Source organism: Excalfactoria chinensis, chromosome 32 (assembly GCF_039878825.1).
Source record: "Excalfactoria chinensis isolate bCotChi1 chromosome 32, bCotChi1.hap2, whole genome shotgun sequence".
NCBI lineage: Eukaryota > Metazoa > Chordata > Aves > Galliformes > Phasianidae > Excalfactoria > Excalfactoria chinensis.
In genome coordinates, this window is record NC_092856.1 from 476367 (window position 1) to 500612 (window position 24246).

The 24246-nt window shown below is 54.0% G+C and overlaps 2 protein-coding genes across 2 annotated transcripts in view; one reads left to right on the forward strand and one right to left on the reverse strand.

The window, feature by feature from the left end:
* NDUFS2 (NADH:ubiquinone oxidoreductase core subunit S2) overlaps positions 1-5355 on the reverse strand; it is a 26911-nt gene extending 21556 nt beyond the window's left edge. The window contains exons 1-2 of the mRNA XM_072358619.1: positions 5282-5355; positions 1224-1418 (exon numbers count right to left, since the gene is read on the reverse strand). Coding sequence (XP_072214720.1) covers positions 1224-1375 — 152 coding nt within the window. The 5' untranslated portion in view covers positions 1376-1418; positions 5282-5355. The remainder of the gene's footprint in view (positions 1-1223; positions 1419-5281) is intronic.
* Positions 5072-24228, forward strand: B4GALT3 (beta-1,4-galactosyltransferase 3). Its single transcript, XM_072358618.1, has 6 exons — positions 5072-5363; positions 7421-7656; positions 10525-10715; positions 17376-17498; positions 19038-19142; positions 21636-24228. Exons 1-6 carry the CDS (start codon positions 5111-5113, stop codon positions 24202-24204), a joined length of 3477 nt encoding a protein of 1158 aa, XP_072214719.1. The 5' UTR covers positions 5072-5110; the 3' UTR covers positions 24205-24228.
* Positions 24229-24246: the final 18 nt, after the last annotated feature.

Below are 24246 nucleotides of genomic sequence, written 5' to 3' on the forward strand. Positions count from 1 at the left end.
TATAGACCCCATATCTGGGTCTGGGCCCTAACCCCACATCTCAGACCCCCAGGTCCCCAGTCCAGACCCCAGACTCAGACCCAGACCCCAAACCTTGATCCCATATCCCACATCCCATATCCCAGACCCAGACCCCACACTCTTGATCCTGACCCCAAACCCCAGGCCCTGACCCCATATCCCAGACCCCAGACCCCACACTTCAGACCCCAGACCCCAAACCCTAATCCCCCCCTGTAGACCCCATATCTGGGTCTGGGCCCTAACCCCACATCTCAGACCCCCAGGTCCCCAGTCCAGACCCCAGACTCAAACCCAGACCCCCATCCCAGACCCCAAACCTTGATCCCATATCCCACATCCCATATCCCAGACCCTGATCCCACACTCCTGATCCTGACCCCAAACCCCAAACCCCGACCCCATATCCCATATCCCAGACCCCACACCCCAGGCCACAACCCCACACTTCAGACCCCAAACCCTAATCCCCCCCTATAGACCCCATATCTGGGTCTGGGCCCTAACCCCACATCTCAGACCCCCAGGTCCCCAGTCCAGACCCCAGACTCAGACCCAGACCTCCATCCCACACTCCAGACCCAGACCCCAAACCTTGATCCCATATCCCACATCCCAGACCCCAGACCCACACTCCAGACCCTGACCCCAAACCCCAGACCTTGTTCCCATATCCCACACTCCAGACCCCAGACCCCAATCCCACACCTCAGACCCCAGACTCAGACCCAGACCCCAACCCCAGGCCCTGACCCCATATCCCACATCCCAGACCTCAACCCCAGGCCACGACCCTTCACTCCAGACCCCAAACCCTGGTCCCAGCTCCTAGACCTAAACCCCCCCAGACCCCATATCTCACACCCCCATGACCCCAGTCCAGACCCCAGACCCCAGACTCCAGACCCCATATCCCACATCCCAGACCCCAGGCCCCAACCCCACACTCCTGACCCCAGACCCCAAGCCCTGTTCCCATCTCCTGGCCCTAATCCCCCCCTATAGACCCCATATCTGGGTCTGGGCCCTAACCCCACATCTCAGACCCCCAGGTTCCCAGTCCAGACCCCAGACTCAAATCCAGACCCCACACTCCAGACCCCAGACCCCATATCCCACATCCCAGACCCCCACCCCACACCCTGACCCCATATCCCACACCCTGACCCCAACCCCATTCCCTGACCCCAATCTCTTCGTACCGGACCGAACCGGTTCCGATCCGCGCCGCCCTCAGCCCCGCAGTTGCCCTCAGCCGCCCCAATGCCCGCAGCGCCGCCATCTTGCCCTTGGCACTGCGCAGGCGCAGCTCCGCCCATAGCGCAAAGAAAAGGGGGGCGGAGCCTGACGCCATGTTGGGGAAGGGCAGACGAAGCCGTCCCGCTCCGCCATATTGACTATGGGCAAAAAAAGAAAGGGTGGGAGGCGCTGCCGCCATGTTTGAGCCGGGGGGGGGGGGGGGGGGATCCCCATGGATGGATCCTGGTGTTGGGTTGATGGTGTGGGGTTGATGTTGGGTTGATGTTGGGTTGAAGTTGGGTTGATGTGGGGTTGATGGTGTTTTATACCCCCTAGATCCCCATGGATGGATCCTTGTGTTGGGTTGATGTTGGGTTGATGCTGTTGTATTGATGCTGTGGGGCTGATGGTGTTTTATCCCCTAGATCCCTGTGGATGGATCCTGATGTGGGGTTGATGGTGTTGTATTGATGGTGTTGGGTTGGTGGTGTTGTGTTGATGCTGTGGGGTTGATGCTGTTGGGTTGATGTGGGGTTGATGGTGTTTTATCCCCTAGATCCCCATGGATGGATCCTGGTGTGGGGTTGATGGTGTTGTATTGATGGTGTTGGGTTGATGCTGTTGTGTTGGTGGTGTTGTGTTGATGCTGTGGGGTTGATGCTGTGGGGTTGATGGTGTTTTATCCCCTAGATCCCTGTGGGTGGATCCTGGTGTGGGGTTGATGGGTTGATGTTGTTGTGTTGATGGTGTTGGGTTGAAGCTGTGGGGTTGATTATGTTTTATCCCCTAGATCCCCATGGATGGTTCCTGGTGTTGGGTTGACACTGTGGGGTTGATGGTGTTGGGTTGATGTTGGGTTGATGTTGGGTTGATGGTGTTTTATACCCCCTAGATCCCCATGGATGGATCCTGGTGTTGGGTTGATGTTGGGTTGATGTTGGGTTGATGCTGTGGGGTTGATGCTGTGGGGTTGATGGTGTTGGGTTGATGTTGGGTTGATGATGTTTTATACCCCCTAGATCCCTGTGGATGGATCCTGATGTGGGGTTGATGGTGTTGTATTGATGGTGTTGTATTGATGGTGTTGTATTGATGGTGTTGTGTTGGTGGTGTTGGGTTGATGGTGTTGGGTTGATGCTGTGGGGTTGATTATGTTTAATCCCCTAGATCCCTGTGAATGGATCCTGATGTGGGGTTGATGGTGTTGTATTGATGGTGTTGGGTTGGTGGTGTTGGGTTGATGCTGTGGGGTTGATGGTGTTTTATCCCCTAGATCCCCATGGATGGATCCTGGTGTTGGGTTGATGCTGTGGGGTTGAAGCTATGGGGTTGAAGCTATGGGGTTGATGCTGTGGGGTTGATGGTGTTTTATCCCCTAGATCCCTGTGGATGGATCCTGGTGTGGGGTTGATGGTGTTGTATTGATGCTATGGGGTTGAAGCTGTGGGGTTGATGGTGTTTTATTCCCTAGATCCCGATGGATGGATCCTGGTGTTGTGTTGATGCTGTGGGGTTGATGGTGTTGGGTTGATGCTGGGTTGAAGCTATGGGGTTGAAGTTATGGGGTTGATGCTGTGGGGTTGGTGGTGTTTTATCCCCTAGATCCCTGTGGATGGATCCTGATGTGGGGTTGATGGTGTTGTATTGATGCTGTGGGGTTGATGTTGGGTTGATGTTGGGTTGACGGTGTTGGGTTGGTGGTGTTGGGTTGATGCTGTTGTATTGATGCTGTGGGGTTGATGGTGTTTTATCCCCTAGATCCCCATGGATGGATCCTGGTGTTGTGTTGATGCTGTGGGGTTGATGGTGTTGGGTTGATGTTGGGTTGATGTTGGGTTGATGTTGGGTTGATTATGTTTTATCCCCCCTAGATCCCCATGGATGGTTCCTGGTGTTGGGTTGATGGTGTGGGGTTGAAGTTATGGGGTTGATGCTGTGGGGTTGATGGTGTTTTATCCCCTATTGGGGTCATTTAAAGCTATTAGGGTCATTGAAAGCTATTGGTGTTACTTAAAGTTATTGGGGTCATTGAAAGCTATTGGTGTTACTTAAAGCTATTGGGGTCATTGAAAGCTACTGGGGTCATTGAAAGCTAATGGGGTTATTTAAAGCTATTGGGGTTATTTGAAGCTATTGGGGCCATTTAAAGCTATTGGGGCTATTTAAAGCCATTGGGGTGATTCAAAGCTATTGGGGTCATTGAAAGCCATTGGGGTTATTTGAAGCTATTGGGGTCATTGAAAGCTATTGGGGTTATTCAAACCTATTGGGGTCATTGAAAGCTATTGGGGCCATTTAAACCTATTGGTGCCATTTAAACCTATTGGTGCCATTTAAAGCTATTGGTGCCATTTGAAGCTATTGGGGCCATTTGAAGCTATTGGGGCTATTTAAACCTATTGGGGCCATTTGAAGCTATTGGGGTTACTTAAACCTATTGGGGTTGTTCGAAGCCATTGTGGTTATTTAAAGCAATTTATGGGGCTCTGCTGCCTGCTTTGTGGTCACTGACTGTCCCTATGCACAACGGGGGGCTGAGCTGATCCCCCCCCACTCTGTGCTGATGGCGATGCCCACATTGGGTACAATGGGGTCTGGGGGGCGACCAGAGCCTGAAATCCCTTCCTTGGTGCCATACAGCAGCGTGAGTCTATGGGGCCAACCTCTATGGGGCCAACCTCTATGGGGTCAGCCTCTATGGGGCCAACCTCTATGGGGCCAACCTCTTAGTCCCACCCCCTCCGCCCCGCCCCCATCCAAGCCACGCCCCCAATCAAGCCACGCCCCTTCCAGGAGCACCGCCCAATCACATCCCTCCCTTTTTACCCCCCCTCCCTATAGGCCGACTCACCCTCTTAGTCCCACCCCCTACAACCTGCGCCCCGCCCCCACCCAAGCCACGCCTCCCAACCAAGCCACGCCCCTTCCCAGAGCACTGCCCAATCACATCCCTCCCTTTTTAACCCCCCCCCCCCCCCCCCATAGGCCAATTCAACCTCTTAGTCCCACCCCCTCCGCCCCGCCCTCATACAAGCCACGCCCCCCCACCCGCTCACCTAAGCCACGCCCCTTCCCGGAGCACCACCCAATCAAATCCCTCCCTCTTTAATCCTCCCTCTCCCTATAGGCCGATTCACCCTCTTAGTCCCACCCCCTCCGCCCTAAGCCACGCCTTCCCAAACCACGCCCACCACCCAAGCCACGCCCCTTCCCGGAGCACCACCCAATCACATTCCTCCCTTTTTACCCCTCTCTCCCTATAGGCCGATTCAACCTCTTAGTCCCACCCCCTCCGTCCTACGCCCCGCCCCCACCCAAGCCACGCCCCCACTCAAGCCACGCCCCTTCCCGGAGCACCGCCCAATCAAATCCCTCTCTCTTTAACCCCCCTCTCCCTGTAGGCCGATTTACCCTCTTAGTCCCACCCCCTCCGCCCCGCCCCATCTAAGCCACGCCCCCACCCAAGCCACACCCCTTCCCGAAACACCACCCAATCACACCTCTCCATATTTAACGCCCTCTCCCTATAGGCCGACTCACCCTCTCAGTCCCACCCCCTCCTCCCTACGCCCCGCCCCCACCCAAGCCCCGCCCTCCACCCGCCCACCTAAGCCACGCCCCTTCCCAGAGCACCACCCAATCACATCCCTCCCTCTTTACCCCCCTCTCCCTATAGGCCGACTCACCCTCTCAGTCCCACCCCCTCCTCCCTACGCCCCGCCCCTACCCAAGCCCCGCCCCTCACTCCCCCCTCCCCCCCCATCCAAGATGGCGGCCGCCGTGCAGCTCTGACCGCAGGGGGGGCCGCGACCGTCACCCCCCCCCCACCTTTCCCCTCCCCCCCCCCGCGATGCTCCGTCGGCTGCTGGAGCGGCCTCGTTCCTTAGCGCTGCTCATCGGCTGCCAGTTCGTGTTCGTGGCTTATTTTTCCTTCGGCGGTTTCCGGAACCTCTCGGCGTTTTTCGGCCGTTCTTCCCCCCCCGCCGTGGATTATTCGCGGACTCACGACGTTTACACCAACCTCAGCCGGATGCTGCCGAGCGGGGACACGGCGGACACCGCCCAACCGCGGCCATATTGTCCCGCCAGGTCACCGCTACTGCGTGAGTGGGGGGGTCACGTGACGGGATGGGGGGTCGGGGTCACGTGATGGGATGGGGGGCAATGGGGGGTTGGGGTCACGTGACGGGATGGGGGGCAATGGGGATGGGGGGGGTTGGGGTGATGGGATGGGAGTCAATGGGGGGTTGGGGTCACGTGATGGGATGGGGGGTCGGGGTCACGTGATGGGATGGGGGTCATGTGATGTGATGGGGGGCAATGGGGATGGGGGGGGGGTCGGGGTCACGTGACGGGATGGGGGGCAATGGGGATGGGGGGGGGTTGGGGTCACGTGATGGGATGGGGTTCAATGGGGGGTCAGGGTCACGTGACAGGATTGGGGGCAATGGGGATGGGGGGGGTTGGGGTCACGTGATGGGATGGGGGGGTCGGGGTCATGTGACGGGATGGGGGGCAATGGGGATGGGGGGGGTTGGGGTCACGTGACGGGATGGGGGGGTTGGGGTCACGTGATGGGATGGGGGGCAATGGGGGGTTCAAAGGGGTGTCAGGTTATGGGGGGGAATAAGGGATGGTTGTATGGGGTGATTAAGACCCCCATGACCCAGTTGGTACCATTGGCTATGGGGTGGCTGGGACCCCATGGCCTGGTTGACGCCATTGGATATGGGGTTATTGGGACCCCCATGGCCCAGTTGGTACCATTGGATATGGGGTGATTAAGACCCCCATGGCCCGGTTGGTACCATTGGCTATGGGATGGCTGGGACACCCATGGCCTTATTGATCCCATTCTGTATGGGATGGTTGGGACCCCCATGGCCAGGTTGATGCCATTGGCTATGGGGTGGTTGGGACCCCCATAAGCCAGTTGGGTGCCATTGGGTATAGGGTGATTGAGACCCCCGTGGCCTGATTGGTACCATTATATATGGGGTGGTTGAGACCCCTGTGGCCAGGTTGATGCCATTGGATATGGGGTGGTTGGGACTCCTGTGTCCCAGTTGGGTACCATTGTGTATGGGGTGATTAAGACCCCCATGGCTTGGTTGGTACCATTGGCTATGGGGTGGTTGGGACCCCCATGGCCCAGTTGGGTACCATTGGATATGGGGTGGTTGGGACCCCCATGGCCAGGTTGATGCCATTGGATATGGGGTTGTTGGGACCCCCATGGCCTGATTGGTACCATTGGATATGGGGTCATTGGGACCCTCGTGATCCAATTGGGTGCTATTGGATATAGGGTGATTGGGACCCCCATGGCTAGGTTGATGCCATTGGATATGGGGTGGTTGGGACCCCCATGGCCTTATTGATCCCATTCTGTATGGGATGGTTGGGACCCCCATGGCCAGGTTGATGCCATTGGTTATAGGGTGGTTGGGACCCCCATAACCCAGTTGGGTACCATTGGCTATGGGGTGATTAAGACCCCCATGGCCTGGTTGTTACCATTGCTCTATGGCTCTATGGGGTCTATGGGGTCTCTATGGGGCACTATGGGGTCTATGGGGTCTCTATGGGCTCTATGGGCTCTATGGGCTCTATGGGGCTCTATGGGGTCTATGGGGTCTATGGGGCACTATGGGGTCTATGGGGCTCTATGGGGTCTATGGGGTCTAGGGGGTCTATGGGGTCTAGTGGGTCTATGGGGCTCTATGGGGTCTCTATGGGGTCTATGGGGTCTATGGGGTCTATGGGGCTCTATGGGCTCTATGGGGTCTCTATGGGCTCTATGGGGTCTATGGGGTCTATGGGGCTCTATGGGCTCTATGGGGTCTCTATGGGCTCTATGGGGTCTAGGGGCTCTATGGGGTCTAGGGGCTCTATGGGGTCTATGGGGCTCTATGGGGTCTAGGGGGTCTAGGGGGTCTCTATGGGGTCTATGGGGTCTATGGGGCACTATGGGGTCTAGGGGGTCTCTATGGGGTCTAGGGGGTCTAGGGGGTCTCTATGGGGTCTCTATGGGGTCTATGGGGTCTATGGGGTCTATGGGGTCTATGGGGTCTACGGGGCTCTATGGGGTCTATAGGGTCTCTATGGGTTAGTTGAGCCCCCATCCCCTATAGCCGTTTCCCATTGCCCCCCCCCGCAGTGGGGCCGCTCTCGGTGTCGTTCAGCCGCGTTCCCAGCCTGGATCAGATCCGTGCCAAGAACCCCTGGGTCCAACCCGGCGGCTGCTACCGGCCCAGGGGCTGCGAGCCGCGATCCCGCACCGCCGTCATCGTCCCGCACCGCAACCGCGAGGCGCATCTGGGGCTGCTGCTCTATTACCTGCACCCCTTCCTGCAGCGCCAGCAGCTGCAATATCGCATCTACGTCGTGCACCAGGTGGGACCGGATGGGACGGGATGGGGTCATATAGGGTAGTGTAGGGTCAGATATATCCCCTGTGTTATTGTAGGGTCAGATTTATCCCCTGTGTTATTGTAGGGTCATATATATCCCCTGTGTTATTGTAGGGTCAGATATATCCCCTGTGTTATTGTAGGGTCATATATATCCCCTGTGTTATTGTAGGGTCATATATATCCCCTGTGTTATTGTAGGGTCAGATATATCCCCTGTGTTATTGTAGGGTCAGATATATCCCCTGTGTTATTGTAGGGTCGTATTTATCCCCTGTGTTATTGTAGGGTTGACCAATGGGGGCAGGTTGGGGTCCTATATGGTAGTGTAGGGTCATAATTCAGCCCTGTGTTATTGTAGGGTTGTCCAATGGGGCCGGGTTGGGGTCCTATATGATAGTGTAGGGTCAGATTTGCCCCCATGTGTTATTGTAGGGTCATAATTCAGTCCTGTGTTATTGTAGGGTTGACCAATGGGGAAGGGTTGGGGTCCTGTATGGTAGTGTAGGGTCATATATATCCCCTGTGTTATTGTAGGGTCAGATTTATCCCCTGTGTTATTGTAGGGTCAGATTTATCCCCTGTGTTATTGTAGGGTCAGATTTATCCCCTGTGTTATTGTAGGGTTGGAGTGCAGCCCCATGTTATTGTAGGGTCATATATATCCCCTGTGTTATTGTAGGGTTGAAGTGCAGCCCTATGGTAGTATAGGGTTGGATTGCAGCCCCATGTTATTGTAGGGTCAGATTTCCCCCCTGTGTTATTGTAGGGTTGACCAATGGGGGTGGGATGGGGTCCTATATGGTAGTGTAGGGTCGGATTGCAGCCCTGTGTTATTGTAGGGTTGACCAATGGGGGCAGGTTGGGGTCCTATATGGTAGTGTAGGGTCATATTTGCCCCCATGTGTTATTGTAGGGTCATAATTCAGCCCTGTGTTATTGTAGGGTCGGATTGCAACCCTGTGTTATTGTAGGGTCACAATTCAGCCCCATGTTATTGTAGGGTTGACCAATGGTGAAGGGTTACGGTCCTATATGATAGTGTAGGGTCAGATTTGCCCCCATGTGTTATTGTAGGGTCATAATTCAGCCCCGTGTTATTGTAGGGTTGACCAATGGGGGCAGGTTGGGGTCCTATATGGTAGTATAGGGTTGGATTGCAGCCCTATGTTATTGTAGGGTCATAATTCAGCCCTGTGTTATTGTAGGGTTGACCAATGGGGGCAGGTTGGGGTCCTATATGGTAGTGTAGGGTCAGATTACAGCCCTGTGTGATTGTAGGGTCAGATTTATCCCCTGTGTTATTGTAGGGTCATATATATCCCCTGTGTTATTGTAGGGTCATATATATCCCCTGTGTTATTGTAGGGTCATATTTATCCCCTGTGTTATTGTAGGGTCATATATATCCCCTGTGTTATTGTAGGGTCATATTTATCCCCTGTGTTATTGTAGGGTCATATTTATCCCCTGTGTTATTGTAGGGTCATATATATCCCCTGTGTTATTGTAGGGTCATATTTATCCCCTGTGTTATTGTAGGGTCACAATTCAGCCCTGTGTTATTGTAGGGTCAGATTTATCCCCTGTGTTATTGTAGGGTCATAATTCAGCCCTGTGTTATTGTAGGGTTGACCAATGGGGGTGGGTTGGGGTCCTAGATGGTAGTGTAGGGTCGGATTTGCCCCCATGTGTTATTGTAGGGTCACAATTCAGCCCCATGTTATTGTAGGGTTGACCAATGGGGCCGGGTTGGGATCCTATATGGTAGTGTAGGGTCATATATATCCCCTGTGTTATTGTAGGGTCGGATTGCAGCCCTATGGTAGTGTAGGGTTGGATTGCAGCCCCATGTTATTGTAGGGTTGGATTGCAGCCCTGTGTTATTGTAGGGTCGGATTGCAGCCCCATGTTACTGTAGGGTTGACCAATGGGGGTGGGATGGGGTCCTATATGGTAGTGTAGGGTTGGATTGCAGCCCCGTGTTATTGTAGGGTTGACCAATGGGGGCAGGTTGGGGTCCTATATGGTAGTGTAGGGTCAGATTTGTCCCCATGTGTTATTGTAGGGTTGACCAATGGGGTGGGTTGGGGTCCTATATGGTAGTATAGGGTTGGATTGCAGCCCTGTGTGATTGTAGGGTCAGATTGCAGCCCCATGTTATTGTGGGGTTGACCAATGGGGGCAGGTTGGGGTCCTATATGGTAGTGTAGGGTTGGATTGCAGCCCCATGTTATTGTAGGGTCAGATTGCAGCCCTGTGTTATTGTAGGGTTGACCAATGGGGAAGGGTTGGGGTCCTATATGTTATTGTAGGGTCAGATTTGCCCCCATGTGTTATTGTAGGGTCACAGACCAATGGGGGCAGGTTGGGGTCCTAGATGGTAGTGTAGGGTCGGATTGCAGCCCTGTGTTATTGTAGGGTCACATTTATCCCCTGTGTTATTGTAGGGTTGGATTGCAGCCCCATGTTATTGTAGGGTTGACCAATGGGGCAGGTTGGGGTCCTGTATGGTAGTGTAGGGTTGGATTGCAGCCCTGTGTTATTGTAGGGTTAACCAATGGGGGTGGGTTGGGGTCCTATATGTTATTGTAGGGTCAGATTTGCCCCCATGTTATTGTAGGGTCAGATTTATCCCCTGTGTTATTGTAGGGTCGGAATGCAGCCCCATGTTATTGTAGGGTCACAATTCAGCCCTGTGTTGTTGTAGGGTCGGATTGCAGCCCCATGTTATTGTAGGGTTGACGAATGGGGCCGGGTTGGGATCCTATATGTTATTGTAGGGTCAGATTTGCCCCCATGTGTTATTGTAGGGTCCCCCACAAATAATGTCCCCATTATTCCCCCCCAGGCCGGTAACGGGACGTTTAACCGCGCGAAGCTGCTGAACGTGGGGGTGAAGGAGGCGCTGAAGGACGAGGAGTGGGATTGTCTCTTCCTCCACGACGTCGACCTCATCCCCGAGAACGACCACAACCTTTACACCTGCGACCCCTGGAACCCCAAGCACGTCTCCATCGCCATGAACAAGTTCGGCTACAGGTCAGAGCTTCACCTGCCAGGACCTTGTCAACACGACCATGTTTATGTGATCTTAAAGGACCTTTCCAACCCCACCATTCCATGATCGTGTTGTTCTATGACCTTTATGGACCTTTCCAACCCCTCCATTCTATGATCCCGTTGTTCTATGACCTTTAAGGACCTTTCCAACCCAAACATCCCATGATCCCATTGTTCTATGACCTTTATGGACCCTTCCAACCCCTCCATTCCATGATCCCGTTGTTCTATGACCTTGAAGGACCTTTCCAGCCCAACCATTCCATGATCCCATGGTTCTATGACCTTTAAGGACCTTTCCAACCCCTCCATTCCATGATCCCATTGTTCTATGACCTTTAAGGACCCTTCCAACCCAACCATCCCATGCTCCCATGGTTCTGTGACCTTTAAGGACCCTTCCAACCCAACCATCCCATGGTTCTATGACCTTTAAGGACCTTTCCAACCCCACCATTCTATGATCCCATGATTCTATGACCTTTATGGACCCTTCCAACCCCTCCATTCTATGATCCCATAGTTCTTTGACCTTTAGGGACCTTTCCAACCCAACCATTCCATGATCCCGTTGTTATATGACCTTTAAGGACCTTTCCAACCCAACCACTCCATGGTTCTATGACCTTTAAGGACCTTTCCTACTCAGCCGTTCTATGATCCCATTGTTCTATGACCTTTCAGGACCCTTCCAACCCCCCCATTCCATGCCCCCATTGTTCTATGACCATTAAGGACCCCCCCAACCCAACCATTCCATGATCCCATGGTTCTTTGATCTTTCAGGACCTTTCCAACCCCCCCATCCCATGGTTCTATGACCTTTCAGGACCCCCCAACCCCCCCATTCCATGCCCCCATGGTTCTATGACCTTTAAGGACCTTTCCAACCCAACCATTCTATGATCCCATCATTCTTTGATCTTTCAGGACCTTTCCATCCCCACCATCCCATGATTCTATGACCTTTAAGGACCATTCCAACCCAACCCAACCATCCCATAGTTCTTTGACCTTTAAGGACCTTTCCAACCCAGCCGTTCCATGATCCTGTTGTTCTATGACCTTTAAGGACCCCCCAACCCCACCATTCCATGATCCAATAGTTCTTTGATCTTTAAGGACCTTTCCAACCGAACCATCCCATAGTTCTATGACCTTTAAGGACCCTTCCAACCCAACCATTCCATGGTCCCATGGTTATATGACCTTTAAGGACCTTTCCAACCTAACTATGCCATGATCCCATTGTTCTATGACCTTTAAGGACCTTTCCAACCCCACCATTCCATGATCCCGTTGTTCTATGACCTTTAAGGACCTTTCCAACCCAACCATCCCATGCTCCCATGGTTCTGTGACCTTTAAGGACCTTTCCAACCCCTCCATTCCATGATCCCATGGTTCTTTGACCTTTAAGGACCTTTCCAACCCAACCACTCCATGATTCTATGACCTCGAAGGACCCTCCCAACCCAACCATCCCATGGTTCTATGACCTTTATGGACCTTTCCAACCCCGCCATTCCATGATCCCATTGTTCTATGATTTTTAAGGACCCTCCCAACCCAACCATTCTATGATCCCATGCTTCTGTGACCTTTAAGGACCTTTCCAACCTATCTATGCCGTGATCCCGTTGTTCTGTGTCCTTTAAGGACCTTTCCAACCCAACCACTCCATGATTCTATGACCCTTAAGGACCTTTCCAACCCAACCATTCCATGATCCCATGGATCTATGACCTTGAAGGACCTTTCCAACCCCCCCATTCCATGATCCCGTTGTTATATGACCTTTAAGGACCTTTCCAACCCCACCATCCCATGATTCTATGACCTTTAAGGACCTTTCCAACCCAACCACTCCATGGTTCTATGACCTTTAAGGACCTTTCCAACCCCTCCATTCCATGATCCCGTTGTTCTGTGACCTTAAAGGACCTTTCCAACCCCTCCATTCCATGATCCCATCCATGGTTCTATGATCTTTAAGGACCTTTTCAACCCAACCATTCTATGATCCCATAGTTCTTTGATCTTTAAGGACCTTTCCAACCCCACCATTCCATGATCCCGTTGTTCTATGACCTTTAAGGACCCTCCCAACCCAACCATTCCATGATCCCATGGTTATATGTCCTTGAAGGACCTTTCTAACCTAACTATGCAGTGATCCCGTTGTTCTATGACCTTTAAGGACCTTTCCTACTCAGCCGTTCCATGATCCCGTTGTTCTATGACCTTTAAGGACCTTTCCAACCCAACTATGCCGTGATCCCGTTGTTCTCTGACCTTGAAAGACCCTCCCAACCCAACCATACCATGATTCTATGACCTTTAAGGACCCTCCCAACCCAACCATCCCATGGCCCCATGCTTCTGTGACCTTTCAGGACCTTTCTCACCCAACCATCCCGTGATTCTATGACCTTTAAGGACCTTTCCAACCCCTCCATTCCATGATCCCATAGTTCTTTGATCTTTAAGGACCTTTTCAACCCAACCACTCCATGATCCCATGGTTCTATGACCTTTAAGGACCTTTCCAACCTAACTATGCCATGATCCCATGGTTCTATGACCTTTAAGGACCCTTCCAACCCAACCATTCCATGGTCCCATGGTTATATGTCCTTGAAGGACCTTTCCAACCCAACTATGCCGTGATCCCGTTGTTCTATGACCTTGAAGGACCCTCCCAACCCAACCATCCCATGGTTCTATGACCTTTAAGGACCTTCCCAACCCCACCATTCCATGATCCCGTTGTTCTATGACCTTTAAGGACCTTTCCAACCCAACCATTCCATGGTCCCATGGTTATATGTCCTTGTAGGACCTTTCCAACCTAACTATGCAGTGATCCCGTTGTTCTATGACCTTTAAGGACCTTTCCTACTCAGCCGTTCTATGATCCCATGGTTCTATGACCTTTAAGGATCTTTCCAACCCCACCATTCCATGATCCCATGCTTCTGTTCACCTTCCAGGACCATTCCAACACAACCGTGTTCTGTGATCTTAAAGGACCTTTCCAACCCAACCATCCCATGATTCTATGACCTTTAAGGACCCTTCCAACCCTGCCATTCTATGATCCCATGCTTCTGTGACCTTTAAGGACCTTCCCAACCCAACCTTTCCATGCTCCCATGATTCTGTGACCTTTAAGGACCTTTCCAACCCAACCATATTATGATCCCATGGTTCTATGACCTTTAAGGACCTTTCCAACCCAACCATTCCATGATCCCGTTGTTCTATGACCTTTAGGGACCTTTCCAACCCAACCATCCCATGGTTCTATGACCTTTAAGGACCTTTCCAACCCAACCATCCCATGGTTCTATGACCTTTAAGGACCTTCCCAACCCCACCATTCCATGATCCCGTTGTTCTATGACCTTTAAGGACCCTTCCAACCCAACCATTCCATGGTCCCATGGTTATATGTCCTTGTAGGACCTTTCCAACCTAACTATGCAGTGATCCCGTTGTTCTATGACCTTTAAGGACCTTTCCTACTCAGCCGTTCTATGATCCCATGGTTCTATGACCTTTAAGGATCTTTCCAACCCCACCATTCCATGATCCCATGCTTCTGTTCACCTTCCAGGACCATTCCAACACAACCGTGTTCTGTGATCTTAAAGGACCTTTCCAACCCAACCATCCCATGATTCTATGACCTTTAAGGACCCTTCCAACCCTGCCATTCTATGCTCCTCTGGTTCTGTGACCTTTCAGGACCTTTCCAACCCCACTATTCCATGATCCCATTGTTCTATGAGCTTTAAGGACCCTCCCAACCCAACCATTCTAAGATCCCATGCGTCTGTGACCTTTAAGGACCTTTCCAACCCCCCCATTCCATGCTCCCATGATTCTATGACCTTTAAGGACCTTTCACACTCCAACCATTCCATGATCCCATGCTTCTGTGATCTTAAAGGACCCTTCCAACCCAACCATCCCATGGTTCTATGACCTTTAAGGACCTTTCCAACCCCACCATTCCATGATTCCATGCTTCTCTTCACCTGCCAGGACCTTTCCAACACAATCGTGTTCTGTGATCTTAAAGGACCTTTCCAACCCAACCATTCCATGCCCCCATGGTTCTTTGATCTTTAAGGACCTTTCCAACCCAACTATGCCGTGATCCCGTTGTTCTCTGACCTTGAAAGACCCTCCCAACCCAACCATCCCATGATTCTGTGACCTTTAAGGACCTTTCCAACCCATCCATTCCATGATCCCATAGTTCTGTGACCTTTCAGGACGTTTCCAACCCCACCATACTATGATCCCATTGTTCTGTGACCTTTAAGGACCTTTCCAACCCCACCATCCCATGGTTCTATGACCTTTAAGGACCCTTCCAACCCAACCATTCCATGATCCCGTTGTTCTATGACCTTTAAGGACCTTTCCAACCCAACCATTCCATGATCCCATGGTTATATGTCCTTGAAGGACCTTTCCAACCTAACTATGCAGGGATCCCGTTGTTCTATGACCTTTAAGGACCTTTCCAACCCAACCATTCCATGATCCCATGGATCTATGACCTTGAAGGACCTTTCCAACCCCCCCATTCCATGATCCCGTTGTTATATGACCTTTAAGGACCTTTCCAACCCCACCATCCCATGATTCTATGACCTTTAAGGACCTTTCCAACCCAACCACTCCATGGTTCTATGACCTTTAAGGACCTTTCCAACCCCTCCATTCCATGATCCCGTTGTTCTGTGACCTTAAAGGACCTTTCCAACCCCTCCATTCCATGATCCCATAGTTCTTTGATCTTTAAGGACCTTTTCAACCCAACCACTCCATGATCCCATGGTTCTATGACCTTTAAGGAACCTTCCAACCCAACCATTCCATGGTCCCATGGTTATATGTCCTTGAAGGACCTTTCCAACCCAACTATGCCGTGATCCCGTTGTTCTATGACCTTGAAGGACCCTCCCAACCCAACCATCCCATGGTTCTATGACCTTTAAGGACCTTCCCAACCCCACCATTCCATGATCCCGTTGTTCTATGACCTTTAAGGACCCTTCCAACCCAACCATTCCATGGTCCCATGGTTATATGTCCTTGTAGGACCTTTCCAACCTAACTATGCAGTGATCCCGTTGTTCTATGACCTTTAAGGACCTTTCCTACTCAGCCGTTCTATGATCCCATGGTTCTATGACCTTTAAGGATCTTTCCAACCCCACCATTCCATGATCCCATGCTTCTGTTCACCTTCCAGGACCATTCCAACACAACCGTGTTCTGTGATCTTAAAGGACCTTTCCAACCCAACCATCCCATGATTCTATGACCTTTAAGGACCCTTCCAACCCTGCCATTCTATGCTCCTCTGGTTCTGTGACCTTTCAGGACCTTTCCAACCCCACCATTCCATGATCCCATTGTTCTATGACCTTTAAGGACCCTCCCAACCCAACCATTCTAAGATCCCATGCGTCTGTGACCTTTAAGGACCTTTCCAACCCCCCCATTCCATGCTCCCATGATTCTATGACCTTTAAGGACCTTTCACACTCCAACCATTCCATGATCCCATGCTTCTGTGATCTTAAAGGACCCTTCCAACCCAACCATCCCATGGTTCTATGACCTTTAAGGACCTTTCCAACCCCACCATTCCATGACTCCATGCTTCTCTTCACCTGCCAGGACCTTTCCAACACAATCGTGTTCTGTGATCTTAAAGGACCTTTCCAACCCAACCATTCCATGCCCCCATGGTTCTTTGATCTTTAAGGACCTTTCCAACCCAACTATGCCGTGATCCCGTTGTTCTCTGACCTTGAAAGACCCTCCCAACCCAACCATCCCATGATTCTGTGACCTTTAAGGACCTTTCCAACCCATCCATTCCATGATCCCATGGTTCTGTGACCTTTAAGGACCCTCCCAACCCCACCATTCCATGATCCCGTTGTTCTATGACCTTTCAGGACCTTTCCAACCCAACCACTCCATGGTTCTATGACCTTTAAGGACCTTTCCAACCCAACCATTCCATGATCCCATAGTTCTTTGACCTTTAAGGACCCTCCCAACCCAACCATCCCATGATTCTATGACCTTTATGGACCCTTCCAACCCCACCATTCCATGATCCCGTTGTTCTATGACCTTTAAGGACCTTTCCAACCCAACCATCCCATGGTTCTATGACCTTTCAGGACCCCCCCAACCCCCCCATTCCATGCCCCCATGGTTCTGTGACCTTGAAGGACCCTCCCAACCCAACCATCCCATGATTCTGTGACCTTTAAGGACCTTTCCAACCCCACCATTCCATGATCCCGTGATTCTATGACCTTTAAGGACCTTTCCAACCCAACCATTCCATAGTCCCATGGTTATATGTCCTTGAAGGACCTTTCCAACCTAACTATGCAGTGATCCCGTTGTTCTACGACCTTTAAGGACCTTTCCAACCCAACCATTCCATGATCCCATGGTTCTATGACCTTCCAGGACCCTCCCAACCCCACCATCCCATAGTTCTATGACCTTTAAGGACCCCCCCAACCCCCCATTCCATGCCCCCCTGGTTCTATGACCTTCCAGGACCCCCCCAACCCCCCTCTCTCCCCCCAGCCTCCCGTACCCCCAGTACTTTGGGGGGGTCTCAGCTCTCACCCCGGATCAATACATGAAGATCAATGGATTCCCCAACGAGTATTGGGGCTGGGGGGGCGAGGACGACGACATCGCCACCAGGTGGGGCTCTATGGGGCCGCTATGGGGTGATGGGGGGCTGCCGCTATGGGATGGGGTGGGCACCGCTATGGGGTGTGGGGCTGCTGCTATGGGGTGGTGGGGGGCTGCTATGGGGTGGTGGGCTGCTGCTATGGGGTGTGGGGCTGCTGCTATTGGGATGCTGCTATGGGGTGTGGGGCTGCTATGGGGTGATGGGGGCTGCTATGGGGTGTGGGGCTGCTATGGGGTGGTGGGGGCACCGCTATGGGGTGGTGGGGGCACCACTATGGGATGGGCCGCTGCTATGGGGTGATGGGGGGCTGCTATGGGGCTGCTGCTATGGGGTGTGGGGCTGCTATGGGGTGTGGGGCTGCTGCTATGGGGTGTGGGGCTGCTATGGGGTGATGGGGGGCTGCTATGGGGTTGGGGGGCTGCTGCTATGGGGTGGGGGGCTGCTATGGGGTGGTTGGGGCACCTCTATGGGGTATGGGGCTGCTGTTATGGGGTGTGGGGCTGCTATGGGGTGGTGGGCTGCTGCTATGGGGCTGCTGCTATGGGGTTGGGGGCTGCTATGGGGTGTGGGGCTGCTGCTATGGGGTGTGGGGCTGCTATGGGGCGGTGGGGGCACCACTATGGTGTGATGGGGGGCTGCTATGGGGTTGGGGGCTGCTGCTATGGGGTGTGGGGCTGCTATGGGGTGGTGGGCTGCTGTTATGGGGTGATGGGGGGCTGCTATGGGGTGGTGGGCTGCTGCTATGGGGATGCTGCTATGGGGTTGGGGGCTGCTATGGGGTGGTGGGGGCACCACTATGGGGTGGTGGGGGGCTGCTATGGGGTTGGGGGGCTGCTGCTATGGGGTGATGGGGGGCTGCTATGGGGTGTGGGGCTGCTGCTATGGGGTTGGGGGGCTGCTGCTATGGGGTGTGGGGCTGCTATGGGGTGGTGGGGGCACCACTATGGGATGGGGGGCTGCTATGGGGTGGTGGGCTGCTGCTATGGGGATGCTGCTATGGGGTTGGGGGCTGCTATGGGGTGGTGGGGGCACCACTATGGGGTGGTGGGGGGCTGCTATGGGGTTGGGGGGCTGCTGCTATGGGGTGATGGGGGGCTGCTATGGGGTGTGGGGCTGCTGCTATGGGGTTGGGGGGCTGCTGCTATGGGGTGTGGGGCTGCTATGGGGTGGTGGGGGCACCACTATGGGATGGGGGGCTGCTATGGGGTGGTGGGCTGCTGCTATGGGGTGTGGGGGGCTGCTGTTATGGGGTGGGGGGCTGCTATGGGGTGATGGGGGGCTGCTATGGGGTTGGGGGGCTGCTGCTATGGGGTGGGGGGCTGCTATGGGGTGGTGGGGGCACCACTATGGGATGGGGGGCTGCTATGGGGTGTGGGGCTGCTGCTATGGGGTTGGGGGACTGCTGCTATGGGGTGTGGGGCTGCTATGGGGTGGTGGGCTGCTGCTATGGGGTGTGGGGCTGCTGCTATGGGGTGATGGTGGCAGCGCTATGGGGTGGTGGTGTCACTTATGGGGCCGGGTTATGGGGCGGCCATCAAACACCGCAGGGTTCGTCTGGCCGGGATGAAAATCGCCCGCCCGCCCGTTTCCATCGGCCACTACAAGATGGTGAAACACAAAAGTGATAAAGGCAACGAGGAGAACCCGCACCGGTACTGGGAGAATGTGGGGGGGGGGCTGTGGGGTGGGGGGCTGCTATGGGGCTGTGGGGCTGCTATGTGGTTGTTATGGGGCTGCTATGGGGTGGTGGGTCTGCTATGGGGCTGTGGGTCTGCTATGGGGGTTTATGGGTCTGCTATGGGGCAGCTATGGGGTGGTGGGTCTGCTATGGGGTTGTGGGGTCTCCTATGGGGTGGTGGGGGGCTTCTGTGGGGTTGTTATGGGTCTGTTATGGGGGGTTGTGGGTCTGTTATGGAGGGTTGTGGGTCTGCTATGGGGCTGTGGGTCTGCTATGGGGTGGGGGGTTGCTCCTATGGGGGTCTCCTATGGGGTTGTGGGTCTCCAATGGGGGCTTGTGGGTCTGCTATGGGGTTATTATGGGTCTGCTATGGGGTGGTGGGTCTGCTATGGGGTGGTGGGTCTGCTATGGGGTTGTGGGTCTCCTATGGGGTTGTGGGTCTGCTATGGGGTGGGGGCTCCTATGGGGGGTTGTGGGTCTGCTATGGGGTTGTGGGTCTGCTATGGGGGGGTGGGTCTCCTATGGGGCTGTGGGTCTCCTATGGGGCTGTGGGTCTGCTATGGGGTGGTGGGTATGCTATGGGGTGGGGGGGGGCTCCTATGGGGGTCTCCTATGGGGTTGTGGGTCTCCTATGGGGGGGTAGGGGGCTCCTATAGGGGGATGTGGGTCTCCTATGGGGTTGTTATGGGTCTGCTATGGGGCTGTTATTGGTCTCCTATGGGGTGGTGGGTCTGCTATGGGGTTGTGGGTCTGCTATGGGGTGGGGGCTCCTATGTGGGGATGTGGGTCTGCTACGGGGGGTGGTGGGTCTGCTATGGGGTGGTGGGTCTCCTATGGGGTGGTGGGTCTGCTATGGGGCTGTGGGGTCTCCTATGGGGGCTTGTGGGTCTGCTATGGGGTGGTGGGGGGCTCCTATGGGGGGCTCCTATGGGGGGGTTGTGGGTCTGCTATGGGGCTGTTATTGGTCTCCTATGGGGTTGTGGGTCTGCTATGGGGCCGTTGTGGGGTCTCCAATGGGGGCTTGTGGATCTGCTATGGGGTTGTTATGGGTCTGCTATGGGACAGTTGTGGGTCTGCTATGGGGTTGTGGGGTCTCCTATGGGGTTGTGGGTTTGCTATGGGGTTGTGGTTCTCCTATGGGGCGTTGTGGGTCTCCTATGGGGTTGTTTTGGGTCTGCTATGGGGCTGTGGGTCTGCTATGTGGTTGTGGGTCTCCTATGGGGCCGCTATGGGGCTGCTATGGGGCAGCTATGGGGCTGTTATGGGGCAGCTATGGGGCTGCTATGGGACAGCTATGGGGCAGCTATGGGGCTGCTATGGGGCAGCTATGGGGCAGCTATGGGGCAGCTATGGGGCTGTTATGGGGCAGCTATGGGGCTGCTATGGGGCAGCTATGGGTCTGCTCTGGGGATGCTATGGGGCTGCTATGGGGCTGTTATGGGTCTTTCATGGGGCAGCTATGGGTCTGCTATGGGGCAGCTATGGGGCAGCTCTGGGGCTGCTATGGGGCAGCTCTGGGGCTGTTATGGGGCAGCTATGGGTCTGCTATGGGGCTGCTATGGGGCAGCTATGGGGCTGCTATGGGGCAGCTATGGGTCTGCTCTGGGGATGCTATGGGGCTGCTATGGGGCTGTTATGGGTCTTTCATGGGGCAGCTATGGGTCTGCTATGGGGCTGCTATGGGGCTGCTATGGGGCAGCTCTGGGGCTGTTATGGGGCTGTTATGGGGCAGCTATGGGGCAGCTATGGGTCTGCTATGGGTCTGCTATGGGGCAGCTATGGGTCTGCTATGGGTCTGCTATGGGTCTGCTATGGGGCAGCTATGGGGCAGCTATGGGGCAGCTATGGGTCTGCTATGGGGCAGTTGTGGGTGTGCTATGGGGCAGCTATGGGGCAGCTATGGGTCTGCTATGGGGCAGCTATGGGGCAGCTATGGGGCAGCTATGGGGCAGCTATGGGGCTGCTATGGGGCTGTTGTGGGGCAGCTATGGGTCTGCTGTGGGGCAGTTATGGGGCAGTTATGGGGCTGCTCTGGGGCAGCTATGGGTCTGCTCTGGGGCAGCTATGGGGCAGCTATGGGTCTGCTATGGGGCAGTTGTGGGTGTGCTATGGGGCAGTTATGGGGCAGCTATGGGGCAGCTATGGGTCTGCTATGGGGCAGCTATGGGGCAGCTATGGGTCTGCTATGGGGCAGCTATGGGGCAGCTATGGGGCTGCTATGGGTCTGCTGTGGGGCAGTTATGGGGCAGTTATGGGGCTGCTCTGGGGCAGCTATGGGTCTGCTGTGGGGCAGCTATGGGTCTGCTATGAGGCAGCTATGGGGCAGCTATGGGGCAGCTATGGGGCAGCTATGGGTCTCCTATGGGGCAGTTGTGGGTGTGCTATGGGGCAGTTATGGGGCAGCTATGGGTCTGCTATGGGGCAGCTATGGGGCAGCTATGGGGCAGTGACCCTCCCCTTGCTCCAGGTTCGACCTGCTGATCCGCACCCAACGCTCCTGGACTCAGGACGGGATGAACTCGCTGAGCTACCAACTGCTGGGACGGAGCCTGCAGCCGCTGTACACCAACATCACCGCCGACATCGGGAACCAACACAGGGCGGCACCACGGGACCACAATAGGAATCAAAGGGACCCCAGTAATCAAAGGGACCCCAATAGGAAACAGGGGGACCACAATAACCAGAGGGACCCCATTAATCAAAGGGACCCCAATAAGAACCAGGGGGACCCCAATAAGAATCAGAGGGACCCCAATAGGAACCAGGGGGACCCCAATAGTCAAAGTGACCCCAATAACCAGAGGGACCCCAATAGGAATCAAAGGGACCCCAATAGGAACCAGGGGGACCCCAATAACCAGAGGGATCCCAATAGGAATCAAAGGGACCCCAATAACCAAAGGGACCCCAATAGGAACCAGGGGGACCCCAATAGTCAAAGGGACCCCAATAGGAACCAGGGGGACCCCAATAGGAAACAGGGGGACCCCAATAGTCAAAGGGACCCCAATAAGAACCACGGGGACCCCAATAACCAGAGGGATCCTAATAGTCAAAGGGACCCCAATAAGAATCAGAGGGACCCTAATATCCAGAGGGACCCCAATAAGAGTCAAAGGGACCCCAATAGGAACCAGGGGGACCCCAATAGTCAAAGGGACCCCAATAGGAACCAGGGGGACCCCAATAAGAACCAGAGGGACCCCAATAACCAGAGGGATCCCATTAATCAAAGGGACCCCAATAAGAACCAGGGGGACCCCAATAACCAGAGGGATCCCAATAGGAACCAGGGGGACCCCAATAAGAACCAGGGGGACCCAAACAACCAGAGGGATCCCATTAATCAAAGGGACCCCAATAACCAGAGGGACCCCAATAGGAACCAGAGGGACCCCAATAGGAAACAGGGGGACCCCATTAATCAAAGGGATCCCAGTAATCAAAGGGACCCCAATAGTCAAAGGGACCCCAATATCCAGAGGGACCCCAATAAGAACCAGGGGGACCCCAATAGGAACCAGGGGGACCCCAATAAGAATCAGAGGGACCCCAATAACCAGAGGGACCCCAATAAGAACCAGGGGGACCCCAATAGGAACCAGGGGGACCCCATTAATCAAAGGGACCCCAATAGGAACCAGGGGGACCCCAATAAGAGTCAAAGGGACCTCAATAACCAGAGGGACCCCAATAGGAACCAGGGGGACCCCAATAGGAACCAGGGGGACCCCAATAAGAATCAGAGGGATCCCAATAATAGTCAAAGGGATCCCATTAATCAAAGGGACCCCAATAACCAACGGGATCCCAATAGTCAGAGGGATGCCATTAATAACCAGAGGGACCCCATTAATCAAAGGGATCCCAGTAATAGTCAAAGGGATCCCATTAACCAGAGAGATCCCAATAATAGTCAGAGGGATCCTAATAACCAAAGGGATCCCATTAACCCAAGGGATCCCATTAATCAAAAGGATCCCCATAACCAAAGGGATCCCAATAACCCAAGGGATCCCAATAGTCAGAGGGATCCCAATAACCCAAGGGATCCCATTAACCAAAGGGATCCCATAAATCAAAGGGATCCCATTAACCCAAGGGATCCCTATAGTCAGAGGGATCCCATAAATCAAAGGGACCCCATTAACCAAATGGATCCCATTGACCCAAGGGATCCCAATAGTCAGAGGGATCCCAACAACCCAAGGGATCCCATAAATCAAAAGGATCCCATTGACCCAAGGGATCCCATTGACCCAAGGGATCCCATTAACCAAAGGGATCCCATTAACCCAAGGGATCCCAATAGTCAGAGGGATCCCATAAATCAAAGGGATCCCATTAACCCAAGGGATCCCAATAGTCAGAGGGATCCCAATAACCCAAGGGATCCCATTAACCAAATGGATCCCAATAACCAAAGGGATCCCATAAATCAAAGGGATCCCATTAACCCAAGGGATCCCAATAGTCAGAGGGATCCCATTAACCAAAGGGATCCCATTAACCAAATGGATCCCATAAATCAAAGGGATCCCATAAATCAAAGGGATCCCATTAACCCAAGGGATCCCCATAGTCAGAGGGATCCCATAAATCAAAGGGATCCCATTAACCCAAGGGATCCCATTAACCAAATGGATCCCAATAACCCAAGGGATCCCATTAACCAAATGGATCCCATAAATCAAAGGGATCCCATTGACCCAAGGGATCCCATAAATCAAAGGGATCCCATTAACCCAAGGGATCCCATTAACCCAAGGGATCCCATTAACCAAATGGATCCCATAAATCAAAGGGATCCCATTAACCCAAGGGATCCCATTGACCCAAGGGATCCCATTGACCCAAGGGATCCCATTCCCCCATTGGGGTCCCTCTCCCAGCCCCACATCCCGGCCCCACATCGCCCCACAGCGAGGGGTAACGACACCCCAAGTGCAGCCTATGGGGTCACCCCACACGGCCCCACTGCGACCCACCCCACACATGGGGGCAACCACAGCCGGCCCCACGGCTCCCATTAGCCTCAATGGGACCCCAAAACGGGTCCCCCCCCCCCCCCCCAT